This window comes from Ochotona princeps, chromosome 18 (genome assembly GCF_030435755.1).
Source record: "Ochotona princeps isolate mOchPri1 chromosome 18, mOchPri1.hap1, whole genome shotgun sequence".
Lineage (NCBI taxonomy): Eukaryota > Metazoa > Chordata > Mammalia > Lagomorpha > Ochotonidae > Ochotona > Ochotona princeps.
This window is the reverse complement of record NC_080849.1, coordinates 51,699,991-51,718,723: the sequence shown is the minus strand read 5'-3', so window position 1 is coordinate 51,718,723 and position 18,733 is coordinate 51,699,991. Positions and strand designations below refer to the sequence as shown.

Genomic DNA, 18,733 nt, shown 5'->3' with positions numbered 1-18,733 from the left:
CTTTCAAATGATTTACCTGAGCAGGGCACTTACACAGGTGTGCTCTGCAATTCTGGGTAAAGCCAACTTCTCTGCCCACGTCAGCATGATGGGCATAGGGAATGGAAATGAATGAAGTTATTTCTATGGCTTTGTCAGCATGCGTATTAAGGATGGAGGATGGAGTCTATCATGGAAAAAAAAATATTTTTTAGCTATGAAAAAACACTTTATTTTGGTACAAAAAACAAACCATCCCATAAAGACCACCACATATCCACTGTTGAACAAACTTAGAGAACAGGAACGCCTCTAGCGGCTCTAAGGATATCACATATGCTGTAGGGAAAGGTCATTAGTATTTGGATTCAAATACACACAGTAAGGAAGAGAAAGTAACTGACTTGGTTTTTCCATAGTCTTATTAAATCTTCACTAAGAAAGGAGTGCTTAGTACATCACATACTTCTACAAGGTGGGGGTGGTCAAGTGAGCCATCTGCATCCAGCTAGACCTTATGAATACCCTGTGTTATCCTCCCGTTTCTGGGGAAGGTGATCTTTCTGGTAAGGTTCCCATGATTTAGCAGTAGGCCTTATGTTGTAACATGTCGGCCCCTTTTGGTTATAGTTGTAAAAGAAGTCACCAAATTCTTGAGGGTCTGACAATCTCTTAGAAGCAAACCACAAGACAGGATCTGGATTTGCTTAGTCCAGCTCGCATGTTCATGTTGCTAAAACCAGGCCTGTGCTGGTCAGTGAGATCCAGTACAGTCCTAGCCTCAGCACTATTCGCTCTGCTTGTCTTTGATCTACATGCTCATCTGTCCTTACCAGTCAGAGCAGCCACTGCCTAGTGAAAACCCTGCCAGGAAGTGACTCACTGGCCACCAGTTGTTCCTGCTTGACACAGCTGGAGCTCAAACATAGAGTTGGCCGATTTGCACCAGACCCGCTGAGTTGATCCAGACATCCAGTGATGGCTGTAACTCCTGGCACTGCACTGGCTACTTGGCCCTGTGGGAAACTCTGTAGGGGACCTGGCCAACTCGGCGTCCAGTGAAGAATACATCTCATCTTTCCGGGAAGTGACACAGGACACTAGGGCAGCAGAGACTCAGTAATATTGTCCGGTGGTGAGGGCAAGTGAGAAAGGAAGGACAGTGACATTGAAGAGGATGATGATTCTGGTGGCACTTCCCCTTTGCTTTCAAAGGGTACCTGGAGATACAGAACTGAATGGTTACCACCATGGCTTCTGTGTCTCCTTAAAAATCAAAATAGAGCCAGCTGGGCAGCCCACACACTTCTGGTCCTGGACAAGTCCCAAACACCCGGTGCTCCAGCTCCAGAGACAGCCAAGCACCTCCGATTATGGTAATGCTGACATTGTGGGTTTCTGAATATATTCAATTCCAAGCTTTGGTGATAGGAAAACAGCTGAGCCAGACAGCGGGCCAATGGAAGAGTAGTTGCTGGATGGATGGAGACTGAAATTAAGCTTTTCTGTAATGATTTGGTGCAAGTTCTTAGAGTGATCTAATTGAACGTCTACTTATAAAACAGATAACCAATATAAGGCACAGGAAAGCAGACATACAAGTAGAAAAACTTAGTGTCCCAGGATCAGCACAAGCATCAGCTCTGGTCGGCAGGCCTCTTCCTGCCGGCTTCAGCAATGCGGGCGCACAGCGTGAGGCTTTGGTAAGAGCTTCAGGTCCTGAAGGAATTCTTGGTGCACCTGCTTCTACGATCAGGGCTGTGTGTGGGTTCAAGGGAAAGGGCACTGCTGCTGGGCAGGGAGTCATGAGAGCAGTAGAATCATAACACGTCGCTGCACGTCTGACTTGGAAAGGAACTCCTCCCCAGTTGTCTACATCTTAACTTGCTGGCATTCTGGCGTGACCAGTAAATTAACTTCTCATGTCTGTTTTGTCTAAATGGCTTTGGTTTATATTTCTGTTCTGTCTCTAAAACATGCAGTTCATACATTTGACCGTTTTACTTCCGTAGTCAATGCACTCCGGGCCAATGCACTCGCAGCAGGCATTATGAAACCAGCGGTACTTGGATGCCCCCATGGACTCGCAGGATATTTTACACTGGTGTATGGACATGCAGTCATCAAAGTAAACCACCGTACACATGTGTTCTGAAAAAGCAAGAAGTTCAAAGTTCAGAACAGGAGAGAAAACAGGAAAGACATCAATACAGTTACATAGTATTAAACATTATTCCGTTTTCTTAGTAATGGTCTGCCTAGGACAAACAAGGATAGGAAAGAAAACATCCACTTGTTAATGACATTGGAAGAAAGTCAGATCCTTCCACTCAGCTGAACAAAGGCTCTTATGACTTTAACGCGAAGGCCATGGTACTGGGTTGTGTGGTAGAGTTGTGTTTTTCAAACTGGGTATTTCTGGTTAATTTCTTCTAAAGAGGATTCTCCAGTCAAAAGTTTGAAAAATACTGTTCTAAATTACATGGAGGGGGCGGTCTTAAGGCGCTTCCATGGTACAGCATCCCATGTGCTGCTCCACTTCTGCTTCAGCTCCCTGCAGATGCAGCTGGGAAAGCAGCGGGAGGGTGGTCTAACTGCTTGGATCTCTGCCCCCACAAGCAGACGTGGCTGAAGCTTCCGGCTTTGGCCATTGGGGCCATTAAAGCAGTCAATCAGCAGGTGGATGATCTTTCCCTTTCTCTCTGTAACTACCTTCCAAGTAAATAAATCCAAAGTGTTTATAATGTTTGGTGTAAATAAGCATTAGCTATTAGGAATATTCTTATTATCTCAAAAATGTATTTATTTTGAAAGGCAGAGTAGCAGAGAGGGAGAAACAAGTTCACTCACACAATGCTCACAATAGGCAGGGCAGAGCCAGCTGAAGCCCCCCATCCAGGAACTGCACCTGTCACCCACATGGCAGGGGTCCAAGTACTTGGGTGATCATCCACTAGTTCCAGGCACATTAGCAGGAAACTAGACTGGACAGCAGTGCAAGCAGGATTCAAACTAGCCCGCTGTAGGCATCCTAAGTAGCACCCTACCCAGCTGTATCACAGTGTCGTCATTTCAGCGTACTTTCCAACCAGACAACGGCTTCTCATGGTTTACACTTAGGTCATCCTGGAGGTTAACCCCGTGATTACTCTAGGTAGAAAGAATACATGAAATAAAGGCACAGCAGATAAAGCTACTGCCTGCAATGCTGGCATCCCATAGGGGCACTGGTCCCTGTCCCAGTTGCTCTGCTTTCAGTCCAACTCCCTGCTAAAGGCCTAGGAAAAGCCACAGAATTTGGCCCAAGACCTTGGGCCGCTGCCACCCAGACAGAAGAACCACATGACGCTCTTGGCTCCAGCTTGGCCCAGTTCCAGCCATCGCAGCCACTGTCTGCAATAGCAACTTGGCTACGAATGTAGTGTAGCTGATGAACTTGGCAATGCTGTTACACAAACCTGACTTCATGGAATAATACTCTGAACATTCCCTGACAGTGAACAACATTGGATGGGTGAGCAGCCCTGTTGCTATCTTATAAAAAGAATAATTAAAACTTAATGTAGGAAAGCACAAAAACCAGGACAGGGGAAAGGGTGGCTAGACAGAAAGGCACCCAACAGCATCTGTGTGGGCTGGATATGGAGGCGGTTAGACGGAACTAGGCTTCAGTGCCCATTGACATGCATGAGAGCTGAATGGGATGTGGGACAGGCTAGAGTAGTCTGCTGTACAGGCAAGCACGGGAACCAGGGCAGAGGGCAGGCCTGGTGGGGGTTACTGTGGGTCCCTCCAACTAGGCTGAGTATGTGCTGGGCAGAACCAGGCTGGACTGCAACACCCATTGGTAACAGTGGAAGTCGGGGCTGAAAACAGAACCAACCCAGCAATTGCAACCATCAGCTGATTGGGGTGATGGACTGTGCCGGGCCCTTTGCTTGCTAGTATATACAAGAATCTGGCTGGGGAACACCTCAGACAAAGTTTCTTTGGGGATCTCCCCAATCGAACTGCCGGACTCAGAACCCTAACCATGAGAAGTAAAAGGACAGAACAAATCAATCAACTACCCCAGTCATATGTTGGCAGCGAAATACTGGGCAAACGGAAACTCTATGATGGACTATGTCAACCAGTGGATTCTTCAACGACCTCATCGTGTTTGGAGTGGCGAGACTGGCAGCAATTCATAAATGGTGAACTATCAAAACCACCTGAGCAAGACCCTCAGAGCATGCCCCACATCAGGGACCGGGGGTGGGTGGGAGACTGGGTGGAGCTTCTCCCTTTATCTCCCCTTTTACTCCAGCTACAGGAAAAAAAAAATGAGGAAATAATAGTCTTACCCACTTTCCTGTAGCCCTTGAACATTTGTGCCCGAATTAACTATGTAACGATTATCCAAAATAAAGAAAAAAATAGTATAAAAAAGTTGGCAAATTAATACATTTAGCTTTAAATAAAATGTTAAAAGTGCATTTTTAAAACCTCAAAAAAAAATATCAGGTTTCAGAGCAGTTATTTTTAATAATATGGTCTCTACTGCCGGGAAAATATACTGACATATTTGCTTATTTACTCAGGCTACTGAAATCTAGAATTTACTTGGAACTACACAAATTTCAAACCAACAATCTGCTCCAAAAGAAAATACAGGTTTCATGAACCAGGTGAACAGACTACAGGCGGGAAGAAACAGAATCAAGTGTTTGCCTTTACCTTTATCACTGGAATACGGCGCGTGGACATTGTTGCCGGGAACAGACACATTCTGGTGGTGTGGCTGGTTCACGGTTTCTAAAAACGAAACCAGATTCTCATGGTGTGAAAGTTCTTCTGCCACAGGAAAGGAGACGATGTTCCAGTTGAGCTGAGTGTCGCCTTCCGTGAGCGCGCGGAAGAGGGAAGGGATGGGCTCGTGCAGCTCCTCCACCGTGCTCTTGGAGGTTGGAGGTGTGTCGCTGTAATTCCGGGGATTGCACATGCCTGGGGGAGGGAGAGCAGACAGAGGGAAAAGTCATTTTTCTTACCGACTGTAACATCAAGCGGTTTTGTTAGTTATTGCCCTGCAATCAAAACCCCAGTATATTAAAATGGCTTGCTTTCTACCATGATCTATAAACACTTTGCTGTGTTTTTTTTTTTTTTCTGAGAGAACTTAGGAGGGATGACACTCCAACCCAGCAGCTTTGAACGTATCAGTGACCCAGATTTTGTTTGGTGAAAAGCCATCTTCTACTAGCAGAAACCAGGACTCCTTGGAGTAAAGGCTGATTCAGGGCTGGGCCAAGCACATGAGCCAGGAACCCTTTTTGTGCCACAAAACAAGGACGTGCTCAGTGGCTGATGGGCTCCTGCCAACTCCCTCAGCACTGCGAGCCTTAAAATAACGGTGACAATGGATTAGAACCTGTGACGAAGGTAGGATTTTATGATTTTTTGTATTAGGGAATACAAATGAAGGAAAGACAAAGTTGTTCCTCACAACAGTAAGTATGGAAGAAATGAAACAAAAGCACCACCTGGCCCCTCTGAAAGTGGTTTGGCAGGAATCTCTGACGGATGCGTAAGGCTGGTGAATGGAATCCTGATGAGGAACATACTGATAGATTCTTGGAAGACCTAAAAGATACTAATCAATTACACACAGGTTGATAATTTAATGCAGAGATGGACATGACAGGGAAATCAAGGTTGGGATCCAGTAATAGGACAGGCTGGTGCTGTGCCACCTGACACAGGCGTAACAGTGTAACCTCCATGAACAATCTGTGACTTAATTCTGGTTCTGTCAACAGCAGGAAGAGCAAGATGAGTTACACTCTGAAAAACCATTGAAGGGAAGGACTGGGGGATTGTTTCAGACCTGAGGGGATTGAAACGACAAGAGAGCTAAACGTTGCACCTATTCCTAGATAAGATCTTGGGCCAAAGGAAAAAAAAAAAAAGATACCCTTGAAATAGCTGGTGAAATATAAATGGCATTTGCAGATTGCCAATGCTGGCACACCACCACCACCCATTCTGATTTGAAAAGTTGTAAACAGTAAGACAATGTTGTAGCCATAAGACAGTGCCACACTGCTGAATACACACTAGTGTTTCTAGTAGTGATGGGACATGATTTGTAGAACCTGCTTTCAGAAGGGTGAAGATGAGAGTGTGTGTGTGTAGGGGTAGGGGGAAGGGGAAAGGCTCTGAGCAATACAGCAAATGCATAGCTTCTGGATGAGGCTAGGGTTTCTACACTTCTCACAAATCTATACATCTCAAATTATTAAGAGAAATGACTAGAGCGGCAAGCAATATAGCCAGCTTTCTCAAGGAGTTTTGCTGTAAAGAGAATCAAGAAATCATCCAGTCAGCCCCAGCTATGAGTTGTCCAGTAGCCACAGGTGAAGGAGTGGTCCCCATACCATGCAACCCAAATCAGACTCCATGAGCTAATCGACTGATCACTGTTGCTCTAAACCACTGCATTTGTCATAAGCATCTTAGCACTAATGGTGACGGAAACAGAACTCTCAGTCTCCTCTGGTGAAGGTTTTTAAAGAAGGTACTGTGTTTATTTTTCCTAGCATCTATTAGGTGTAATAAAGTGCACGGCTTCTTCAGATTAAAAGTACAGCTGCCTGGCTAGGAGGACCAGCGCGAGTGCCTGGAGCAAATAGCGCACCACACTGGAAAGGCCGGTCAGTGAGAAGTGACGAGAGTGCTGGGTGTACACTCGGGAGCACACTTTCGAACACTCTCACAGACCATGGGCACCTCTACATTGAAAAACCCATCTGTAGTCTGAAGTTAAAACCCTCCTAGCAGGCCACAAGGGTACAGAACACCAACGAGAGCAGTAACTCTGGTTACCCACAAGGTGGCAGCAGTGGACAAGCAGTTTGAGGGTTACAAAAACCCCCCGCAGGCCAGCGTGAGTATCTCTACCCTAGTAACTCCCAGATCATTGAAAACATAGGGTAAAAATGTGGTTAAGAACTCGCATTTATTTGGGCCAAACTGGAAACCATATATATGGGCCAAACTGGAAACCATAATGCTAAGGGAAATGAGCCAATCCCAAAAGGTCACGTTTGCCTTAATTTAAGATGATATGATGTTATGTATAACATGTTATGTTATGTATGTTATATGTTGTGTATAAACTAAAATTGAAATGTCAATGAGGTGGTCACAGAAGGTGGTTAAGAACTCGCATTTATTTTTAACATACTGGTTACTCATTACTATGTCAATTAATTCCATAATGATGTAAATTTTTGCTGATGGTATGTTGGAGCTTTTGATTGACTGGGATGATACTCTGCTGGCTCTGTCTTCAGACCAGAGAGGGTATACCTAAGAAGCCGTTGAACTTGACTGGACAATAAGATGCTGGACTCTATGTTTGGTATACGCTTGCAATGGGGGAATCTCAACTGAACTTGAACTGTGGTTATGCAACAAGGTGGAGGAATCCACCATGGTGGGAGGGTTTGGGGAGGGGTGGGGAGAACCCAAGTACCTATGAAACTGTGTCACATAATACAATGTAACTAATGAATAAATTTAAAAAATGTAAACAAAAATTTATCCTGTAATTTGCTTTTAAATACTTGCACACACACACACACACAGAAAAGGACAGATAATAAACATATGTCAAAGTGCTGGTTCTTGCAAGGGGCCCTGGATCCATGATATCATAACAGATGGTCACATGGTGGGAGAAGATGCCAGAGAAATCATAAAACAAAACAAGAACCAGGGTGATACAAGGATCCGGTTTGCTTTTTAAAATAACTACCAAGACCTCATAAAAACTGCTTAATCCCTCCATGGAAAATGGCCCCAATGAAAGAACTCCCCTGATTCACCTCTCGTAAGTTTCACACTACTTCACACCAGGACGGAAGCTTACAGCACACGAACCCTTGTGGGGCACACATAACACATCCCCAAATCACAGAACCTTAGCTACCACACACACACATGCATACATACCTCATATACATATATGTGTATATATACATATATATATGTAAGTCTGTATCATGAAAAAATTAATTAAAAAAAATATATATATATATACTGGTCATAGTTCTATTCTTCAAAACTTGGATCCTTAGCCATTGTGCTTAAAACATGTGCCAGTCTGACAGTGAATGGTTCACATCATCATCTTTGCTTTAACTAAAGTTGCTGATTGTGGGAGTATAAATTCTTGTTATTTCAACATATAGTTAATTTTCCTAAAAGTTAAAAATGTTTATTTAAAAAGTGCAAAGAAAAGGAAGAAAAAATGTTCTTTGAACTGTATGCAAATCCTATGAGGATTTTCTCTAAATGAAAAAAAGGGGTCAAACATGGTAGTGAAGGTGCCTTTGGGCCATGCCCCGTGTCAGAGTTTTGAGAGGGGAAGTTGGAGAACCTTTCTGGGTCAGACCAATACATCTCCCTACATGGGAGACCTGAGCTGGGCTAGTTAGCATCTATTACTGCCAACTAACACCCACTGACACACTAAAGCTCAGGTATTGGGGCCTACCTAGCAGGGCTAGATCACAGTACACACCAGTGAGAGTCAGAAAAGGGGATGGGAAATGTTAGGCTGGGCCATGACACTAACTAGCACATGAGAGAACCAGGTCTGGGGGCAGGTTCTGTGGAAGCTATATGAGCTCACCCTGGTGGAACTGCAGTGTCCACTGGTTTGCTCAGGAGTTGGGGTGTAGTGAAGAAGGGCTGAGCTAGCCATGACCATGGAACCCTCTGACACTCATGGGTACTGGGTTTGGGAACAGGCTAGGCTGGTCCAGTCTGCAGCACCCATAGACGCACCCAGGAATAGGGTGTGGGGTGGGACAGGCCACAACATCCACCAGCTCACACTAAGGCTGAGTCAGAGAGAGCAGACTATGGCAGATATGGGCCTAGCACTGGCTGTCACACTTGGGATCTGGGTCTGGGAGTGGGCATGGTGGGGGAGTTTGGGACACTCCCCTGGTGCGCCATAGCTCCTGCTGGCGAGCATATGATTCAGGCCTGGGTGTTGGTCAGGACAGGCAAGGCAGCTCTACTTGTCAGCAAGCATACAGTTGGTTCTGAGGGGATGGGAGGGGCAGTGGTCCAGGTAGGGCCAGGCCAAACGTTAAACACACTGGCATGCGCAGGAGCCAGGCTGGAGTGTGGGTCATGCTGTGCTAGGCTATCACACCACCAGTTTGCACAAAAGCTGGGGATAGAGGCAGACTGGGCAGAGCTACACTGTAGCACCCAGCAGCGGGAGCTGGAACTGAGTGCAGGTTGGGCCAGGTCAGACTGCTGTATCCACTGGCAAAGGCCAAGATGGGGAATGAGCTACGCCAAGCCAGGGTCAGAGCAACCACTGGCATGCACAAGATCTTTGGCTGGGAATAGGCCTGATCAGAGAGCTAAGGAGATACCCAGCTGAATTACAGTTCCCATTGGTGAGCGGGAGAGCCGGAATGGGGATGGCAAATTGAACTGGACATGACTGCAGTATCCTTCCATATGTGGAATGGGTCTAGGCTATGTCAGTCTCAACTAGACTCCAGCACCCAATGGTGCTTGTGAGAGCCAGGCTGGATGGACGGTATGTTGTGCTAGGTCTTGGCACCCACTGAACCATGCGAGAACTGTGTCTAGGCATGGACTAGATATGGCTGGGCTGTAACACCCAACAGTAAGAATCGGAATGGTTTGGGGCCGGTCAGGCAAGACCACTGTTCATGCCAGGACAGGAGGTAGATCAAGTCAGATTGGGCCAAGGACCCACTGCTGTGCACTAGATCTGCCACTGGGAGGTGATCTGAAACAGGAGCTTGGGAAACTCCTTTATCAGAGTGCAGTTCCTGCAGGTGAGTGCAAGAACCGAGGCTGGGAGCAGCCCGGACTGGGCCAGGTTACAATACCCATTGGCATATATGTGCTCAGGTCTGGGGGTAGGCCAGGCTTGGCCAGTTCATAACACGCACTGGCAGATCTGAGAACAAGGATGGAGCGCAGGACAAGATGTGCTGGGCTGCAAGAGCAGCCAGTTCATGTTATGGCCAGGATTTGGGACCATCCAGGCTGGCATAGGCTGCAGCATCCAACAGTGTGGGCTGTAATTGGGGGCAGATTGAACCAGGCCAGGCTACAACGCTCACCGGCAAATGCCAAAGTGAAGTGGGCCATGCCAGACTGGCCCATGGCTCCCACCAGCACGTATAAGACCCGGGATTGGGGGGCAATTTATTAGGGAGCAGTGAATAATCCCCTGCTGGATTAGGGAGCAAGCCACGCTGGCCAGGCTTTGCTGCAGCATCAGCTGGCAAGTGCTGGGAATGGGATTATGTCCTGTCAAGCTCAACTGTGGAACCAACTGGAAAGTGCAAGATCCCAGACTGGCACTGGACCTTGTAGGAAAATTGTGGGCACCTCTCTGATGGGCTGCAGCTCCCATCAGTGAGGATGAGAATCAGGGCTGGGGGTGGACTTGGCTGGACAGGCGGTAGTATCCACTAGCATAAGTGTGGGCTTGATAGTGGGATCGGTTAGACTGAGCTAAGCTGCAACACACATTGGTGTGTATGAGAACCTAATGGGATGTAGGACAGAGTGGATCGGTGTGCTGCACATACCAGCATGTGCAGAAACCAGCGCTGGGGGAAGGCCTAGTGGGTGTTATTGAGGGCTACTCTCCGGGCTGCAGTTCCCACTGGTGGATGTGAGGGTTGAATGTGGTGGGTAGGGTTGGTCTGGGCCACAGCGTCCATTGCTTTGCATAAGAGATGAGGCTGGAGACAGAAATGATCCAGCAACTACAACCACCTCTGTGTGCATAGGCTGACACGGTGACGGACTGAGCCGGATCCCATATTGCCTAGCATACACAGGTCTCAGGTCTGGGGTCAGCTCAGATTAGATTTTTTGGGGGACCCCCTCCCACAACTGAATCGCTAGATCAGAACTCCAACCATGGGGAGAACTGCAGCATCTGTGGTCTGACCGTAGAGTGCATGTGTCCGAACTAGGCCTTCTCAGTTGCTAAGATGGGGCAGGGAATGGCATGCCCAGATGCATACGGTGGGCGTGGAAGTCTACTGGGGCATGCAGAGGACATCAAATACCATAGCAGAGGGAGGGCACAACAAATTGGACAACTCCCCTAGCCCAGCATTGACAACAAATGTCTGTGCAAATGGAGACTCGAGTGTGGACTATGGCAGCCAATGGACCTTGGAAGGATTTCCTCACTCATGGAGCAATAAAATCATCAGCATTTCAGAACAATGAAAACCACCTGAGCAGAACCCTTGGGGCATGCTTCACATCAGAGACCCTGATGACATCGGTTGGCTGTTCCCCATCCCTGAGTACTGATGGGGTTATGATGCTGGGTGTGGCCTTCCCCTTTCTCTCCTCTTCCCACAGATACTTGGAAACAATGGTCTCATGCACTTTCCCCTAATCCCCGACCCTTCCCGCCCTAATCAGCTCACCTGGGCGTGCATCCTTCTCAGCTATGTAAACATCATAATAAAATAAAAAACCATAGTATGGATAGTTAGATACTATATATGGTTTCAGACATTCACTGGGTCAGAGAACCTATAAGATCCTGGTCATGCAAGGCAAGGATTTAGCCACTAGGCTATCACTCCAGGGCCCACCATCTGTACTTTCTCATGCAACCAGGTTTGAGTCCTTGTTGCCCCACTTGTGATCCAGCTCCCTGCTGGCAGCCTGGGAAAGCAGTGGACAATGGCTCAAGGTCGTGGACTCCAGCACCCATGTGAGAGAAAGCTCCTGGATCCTGGCTTCAGATTGACCCAATGGATGGAAGATCTCTTTCTTCATTTCTTTTTTTTTCCAACGTGCTTGTAGTATAAGATGAATTTTCATATAAATTGAAAAAATGTATTAATTTTTAAAGACATTTATTTTTATTTGAAAAGCAGATTTTACAGAGAGAAAAGGAGAGACATCTGCTGGCTCCCTCCTCAAATGGTTGTGAAGGCCTGAACTGAGCTGATCTGAAGCTGGGAGTCAAGAGCCTCCTCCAGGTCTCCCACATGGGTGCAGGGTCCCAAGGCTTTGGGCTGTCCTCGACTGCTTTTCAGCCAAAAAGCAGGGAGCCGGATGGGAAACAGGCCTGCCGGGATTAGAACTGACACCTATATGGGATCCCAGCATGTGCAAGGCGAGGACCCCAGGCACTAGGCCACGTGCTGAGCCCTCCCTTATTTTACTCTTCTCTCACAAGAGCAGACAGTTCAGATTTCCTTCCAGACCTTTTCCTATAAAAATTCACATATATGTACATGCTATTCAATATAAACAAATACAAATAATGATGTCCTATAGGCTTACTGTATTGTATATACATAAAACATATTTGTATGTTTTCAAGCTGCTTAGCATGAAGGATTCTGTGGTAAAAAAGTTCACTGCATGTCAACTTACCCACGCAGTCACAGCACTCGTCCCAGAGGGCCCCAAGACACAGCATACACTCCTTACAGCAGGAACAGTTTCCCTCCCCGGGCCGGCACTGGCAGAGCTCCTGGAGACAACACAGCCCAGTGTGAAATCCCAAGTGTTTATAGTCGCTAATTTTTAACCAAAACCATCTTGCATGTATAGTTACTTAAGATACTTTTTAAGTATTTATCTATTATTTAAGGGAACAGACAGAGGGGGAGAGAGAAAGAGAGAACACACACAGGAAAGAGCTCCTACTATTTACTTCCCAAATAACCACAACGGCCAGGGCTAGCTGGGGCTCAACCCAGGAGCCAAGTGCCAGGAACCGGACCTAGGTCTGCTCCCTCCCTCACCCTGTGCTGGCAGGAGGTTACATTCAGGAACCGGAGCCACGAATGAAACATAGGTACCCCAATATAGGATGCAGCTTCTTAACAAGAGGACCAAATGCTTGCCCCATACTGCAACTTCATTTTTTATTCAATACCATTAACTCTTTCTGAGAATAAATATCTACAACATTAAGTAGATTATTTCTCTTTTGACATATTTAAGAAACAAAGAAAACATTTTATTTTTTAAGCCATAACTGCATCTTCATATCAACTCAACAGAATAGTTCAGTACAATAACAAATCCTACTTTCCAGCAATTGCTTAGACTGTCCAAATACACACACACCAACAGTCAGCTTCTGGTAGGAGCTGTGGCTTCCTGATACGTGAAGTCTCTTTTTCCCCAGCTGTAGGCAGCTGCTTAGTTGCCTTCCACCTACGCAAGTGTTAGTTACGCTGCCAAGAGAAAAGCAGTCAATAGATGGACATTCTGGGCCTGGTTAATGCCAACTCTGTTGTGCCAGCATAGTTGTCTATTCAAAGTTTTTAAAAGATCTTGGAGGAAGTGGGTGCAGCACCCACTGTTCCACCATGGGCACACAGCAACTGGAGCCACGCCATAGCCATCATCAGCACCATACATGTGAGAGCAGGAGGGTGTGCACTGCTAGGGGCCGGGGGACTGGGGATGGGTCGGGATGGGGACCAGTGAGAGCTTGTCTGACATATATAAAATGCTTTCTGGGGGTCTCCACAGATTGGAACACAGCATACACAGGTTATCAAAAGAGCAGAAGGGAGAATCTAGAGAGCCTCTCTGAGTCAGGCCAGAGCATCTACCTGCACACACAACAGCTGGGGCTGGGGGCAGACCAGGCCAGGCTGGGTTGTAGCACCTGCCAGAACTCACAAGAATCAGAGCTGGGGGGTGGGCCTTTTTTTGTCCAGTGCTGTGTGAAGTCCAGTCTAAGCCCACCTAACAAGTCAGTCCCTCTGAAGGCATCCCAGATCAGCCAGCTTCCAATCAAGCACACATGAGAGCGAGGCCAGCACTCAGCTAATACAGGCTCAAAATGACAACCTACAGAAACAACAGCGAAGTAAGTGGGAATTATTGTAAACCACTAAGTCTGGGGGGATAGGTTTTACAGAAAAAAGCTAACCAGTATTGCTGGTTTGTGAATTAGGTGCCAGGACAACTCCTTCAGCACTTGCCCATTACCCCTGCCCCAGACTGCCTCTCAGCAAACCTACACAGATACCCTGTAACCATCAGTGCTTTCTGGGTTTACCTTCTTTAACAGATAAGTGTAGGAAGAATTACGATGGTGGAATAGGGTAAGGACATGCTTAAATAGATGAAGAAACAGTAGCCAGTGTGAAGCAGAAAGGGCACATTCCAGGAAATAGAGGAAAGAACAAGAGCAGAGGGACACCTGGAGACTGACAGACACAGGAAAGCAGCAGAAACACTGGTGTAGTGTTGCAGTGACTGATAACCCAGCATCATTCAGCCAGCCACGACCTGAACTGCACCAGCAGCTGGGACTACACCAGGAGCTCAGGAAGTAAACCCAGACAAAGAACTGCCCATTTTGCTAATGTTTTGATTTGACCAGGAGTAGAGATAGCATGTCCCAGATGGGCAGTGCGGGACAGGGTGGACTTCACAACCAGTCCACCCTTTACAGCCAAATCGAGCATCATTTTGTTTAAGGAGGCAAAGGCCAAGGACAGTACTGTGTATGCACCGAGCTGGGAATGAACTCATTTCTGGCTCAGTGAACTGCAACAACGTGGCATTCTACCGGTTCCACCCATGACAGGTCCAGGTAGCCCTCAGATGTGACAGCCAGCAGATCAAGAACTGCAGTAGTGGCACATCAGGTGCCATTTTGGAAAGTGTGGCAAAGGCTTTAGGACTATAGGGGCAACAGTGAGCTGCACATGTGCTGAGCTGGGAGAGGATTCACTGAGCTCAGTGCATTGCACTGGTCCCACAGGGAAAATAATATGGACTTCAACATCATATGGGTTAAAATAGGTCCATGTGGCCCCCAGAGCTAACAGCCAACAGGTTCCAGAAAGATCAGTATCACCAACAACCTAGCCATATAAGACACCTGGTGTCTCCCTAATCCTGAGACCTGCTCCGACCGGAGGTGGGAGAAAGGTTGTACAGACAACGGTGCAGCCTGAGCAAAGTATCACAGGAGGCGGAGAGTGGTGAGCCAGGAGCTGGGGCTATGGAGACCATGATGAAATCTAACATAAGAACCCAGACCTGGAACTTGCTGGAGGGAGTGACACAAGTGACTGCAAACAAAGAGCCATGTGCCAACTGCAATAAGTAAAATCAAACTGTAGACCTGTGGGTGACAGAGCTTAGAAACCTGCCCTGAGGAGAAGTGACAACCAGAAGTACACTGACCAAGAGCAAAAGTCATTCTGCATTCTCATAAAGCTTTGCTTCTTGGCTCCAGTCCTCTGACAGATGTGGCTATTTCATTATTAAATGGAGTAGGCTTTAGTCACTTCCATAAAAAAAGCTCTATTTAAAAATCCCAAGATATGTGGTCTAACCCGGGAGGGCATGTTCTTGGGACGGGGCTTCCTTAGTTAACGCCTGCCCAGATGCACCTGGTGGACAGCACAGCCAGATCACCTAGGCCAGCAGAGGATGTCGAGTGTCTCCTCTGAGGATGAAAAGCAGAACTGGTTGGACCACTCTCCTGGTCAAGCTGCGCAACACGTTCCTGGTCTGTAGACTTAGCACTAAGGTGGACCTGGTCAGCCACTAGACCTTGGAAAGCTTCTTCAATCTTGGAGCAACAAAACCAACAACTTCTCAGAACTATCAAAATCAGGGCCCGGCACAGTAGCCTAGCAGCTAAAATCCTTGCCTTGAATGCACCAGGATCCCATATGAGCACCAATTCTAATCCCAGCAGCTTCCCATCCAGCTCCCTGCTTGTGGCCTGGGAAAGCAGTGGAGGATGGCCCAAAGCCTTGGACCCTGCACCCACATGGGAAATCAGGAAGAACTCCTGGCTCCTGGCTTTGAATAAGGGTACCTCCGGCCATTGTGGTCACTTGGGGAGTGAATCATCAGAGAGACTATCTTCCTCTCTGCCTCTCCTCCTCTCTGTATATCTGACTTTAAATAAAATAAAAATAAATCAATCTTTAAAAAAAGAACTATAAAAATCAATCAAACAGTACCTTTGGAAACACTTTCCCACACTGGAGTCTAAGGTGTCATCAGATGACTGTTCCCCCATCCCCAGGTGATGACAGCAGGGGCTCGTGCCCTCTCTCCCGCCCCCAGCAGACACAGGAGGGAAACATTTGTCCCACTAACCTTCCTTCTTGCCTCGACCCTCCCCACCCTAACCAGCGGGTCCATGTGGATGTGCATCCTTTTCAATTATATAAGCAACAGTGAAATTTTTAAAAAAAAAATAAACAAAATGAAAGAATACCTTTTATTCCCTATCTGCTCACTTTTGATCAGACACTCCCAATGATCTCTTCCATTGTTCCCTATGATATGACATCAATTTTATATTTTGAAGAAATCAATTTTGGGCCTGGCACAGCAGCCTGATGGTTTAAGTCCTCATCTTGTATGCACTGGGATCCCATGTGGGCACCAGTTTGTGTCCTGGCTGCTCCACTTTCTGTCCAGCTCCCTGAGTGTAGTCTGGGAAGGCAACTGAGGATGGCCCAGGGCCTTGAGACCCTGCACACGCGTGGGAGGCCTGGAGGGACTCTTGGCTCTTGGCTTTAGATCAGTTCAGCTTTGGTCATTGTGGCCACTTCGTAAGTTAACTACCGACAGAGAGTCTTTCTCTGTGTCTCTCCTTTCTGTAACATCTGACTTCCCAATAAAATAAATAACTCCTTAAATTAATTATTTTTTTCTGAGGCAGAGAATACTGCCATCAGCTGGTTTCCTGCCCAATGCCTGCACCAGTCAGGGCTGGCCCAGGCTAAAGTCAAAAGCCAGAAGGCAGGAACTTAACCCATGTCTCCCACTTGGGTGATAGGACCCATAAGCCTGAGCCGACACCTGCTGCTCCCAGAGTGCACATCAGCCGAGAGCCGGGACGGGAAGCAGAGCTGAGACTTGGATCTAGGCCTGCAGGTGTGGAACGTGACGATTGCAAGCAGCATCTTAACTGTAAGGCCAGACACCTGCCTGTGGCGTTAAATGTGGTCATCCCTCAGCTAGCCCTGTCCTGAGTGAAAACCGTGATGGTCTTAAGTGGTCTCCCTCCACTTCTTACAGGGAATAACACAACTGGCAAGAAGCAGACCAGAGCTCTTACCATCATGATTTGGGGCACTACATATTTGAAAGGCAGAGTTAAAGAGGGAAGGAGAGAGGGAGAGAGAAAGATCTTCCATCCATTGGTTCACTCCTCAAATGGCCACAGTATCCAGAGCTCAGCTGATCCAAAGCTGGGAGCCAACTCCCAAGTGGGTGCAGGGTCCCAGGGCCCTGGGCCACCATCCACTGCTTTCCCAGGTCATAAGCAGAGTTGGATCATAAGTGGAGTCCCGGGACACAAACTAATGCCCATATAGGATGCCAGTGCTGCAGAGCAGAGTCTTCGCCTACTGAGTCAACCACACTCGCCCCACCCTGTTTTTCTAAGCCAATGCTGTGCTTTTGAAATTAAACATCAGTTATAAAACTTACTCCTATTAAATTCATTTTACTACTTGTCTAAACTACTGGAGTCAGATCATTGCAACAAAAATGTTAACACCTTGTTTTTGTCATCTGCAGAAATTCCCCCTAACTGTTACATAGCATTGTCAGGAATCCAAGTTTGTGGAGTTTTCTAACTGACTCAGTAGTCTGAGGTCAGAATGATTTGTGACTGTATAAGTGTACTATGTCAGGACTCCAGAATTCTGTAAGCCCAAGCTGTACTTTGTGCTGTAGGCAATAAGCAAGCAGGCACTTGGTGAGAACTATGAAGTCTCCATCACAGAGTGCCAATGCTGATTCAGACGAGCTCAAACTTACATGGAAATCTACAAAAGCAGAGGTGCCAAAGCTATGTGCTGTGACTCGCTTCTTCATAAAACCTGTCTGCTGCTAGAACAGTTTCTGAATTTTTTTTTTTTAAATCATCAGTTAGGGACACTGAGACTTTTTCTTCTTTTTGGTTTGGTTTTATGAAAATCGCCACTTGGTCACAGAAAAGAAGTTTGTTCCAAACTTTAATTAATGGTCTAAATAGGAAATATCCCTTTATTGTCTTAGTTGTTTACTTTTTAAGCTACTGGGGAAAAACAAATGGGAAAATTAAAGCCAATTAGCCTACTTAAAAGTTGCTTGGACTTGACTGGATTTAAATGAACTTCACCAGGTCCTCTCGGATGCATGTTCTCCACATTCCCTGGCTGCTGTGGCAGGGAATATCCTGCAACATTAAGCTTATTAACTGACAATGCAGTGATGGGACACAAAGCAAAAACCTGCACAGGAGAGCTGTGGATGAAGTGATCTCAGGACAAGATTAACTGGTGTACTGTTAAAAAGACCAAAATCTGGGTTAAGACTGGACCACTTCTAAAACTGGTGGATGCCAAGCAGCAGTATCAATGCCAATATTTGTTTCTACCTTGCTACAGTAAAGAATAAAACACTTTAGTTTCTATAAAAAATAAATGCAATCATAATAATTAAGAAAATTTTTAGTGGCCTACAAGCAAAGTAAGGAAAGAAGAAAGGCAGGGAGGAAGGAAGAAAGGAAAAACAAACAAACAAACAAACAAAAACCCAGAAATTTTAGGTGCCAGTACGGTGGTGCATCAGGCTAATTCCCTGCGCTGTAGTGTCAGCATCCTACAGAGGTGCCAGTTCCTGTCCCAGTTACTCCACTTCTGCTCCAGCCCCCTTAGAGCCTGAGACAGCAGCA

At 46.7% G+C, this 18,733-nt stretch overlaps 1 protein-coding gene across 2 annotated transcripts in view; it reads right to left on the bottom strand.

The window, feature by feature from the left end:
• Window positions 1–1,247: 1,247 nt before the first annotated feature.
• TWSG1 (twisted gastrulation BMP signaling modulator 1) overlaps window positions 1,248–18,733 on the bottom strand; it is a 37,731-nt gene continuing 20,245 nt past the window's right edge. For both annotated transcript variants that reach the window (XM_058676957.1, XM_058676956.1), the window contains exons 3-5: window positions 12,442–12,541; window positions 4,699–4,965; window positions 1,248–2,130 (exon numbers count right to left, since the gene is read on the bottom strand). In XM_058676957.1, the coding sequence (XP_058532940.1) occupies window positions 1,949–2,130; window positions 4,699–4,965; window positions 12,442–12,541 (549 nt within the window). In that variant the 3' untranslated portion in view covers window positions 1,248–1,948. The remainder of the gene's footprint in view (window positions 2,131–4,698; window positions 4,966–12,441; window positions 12,542–18,733) is intronic.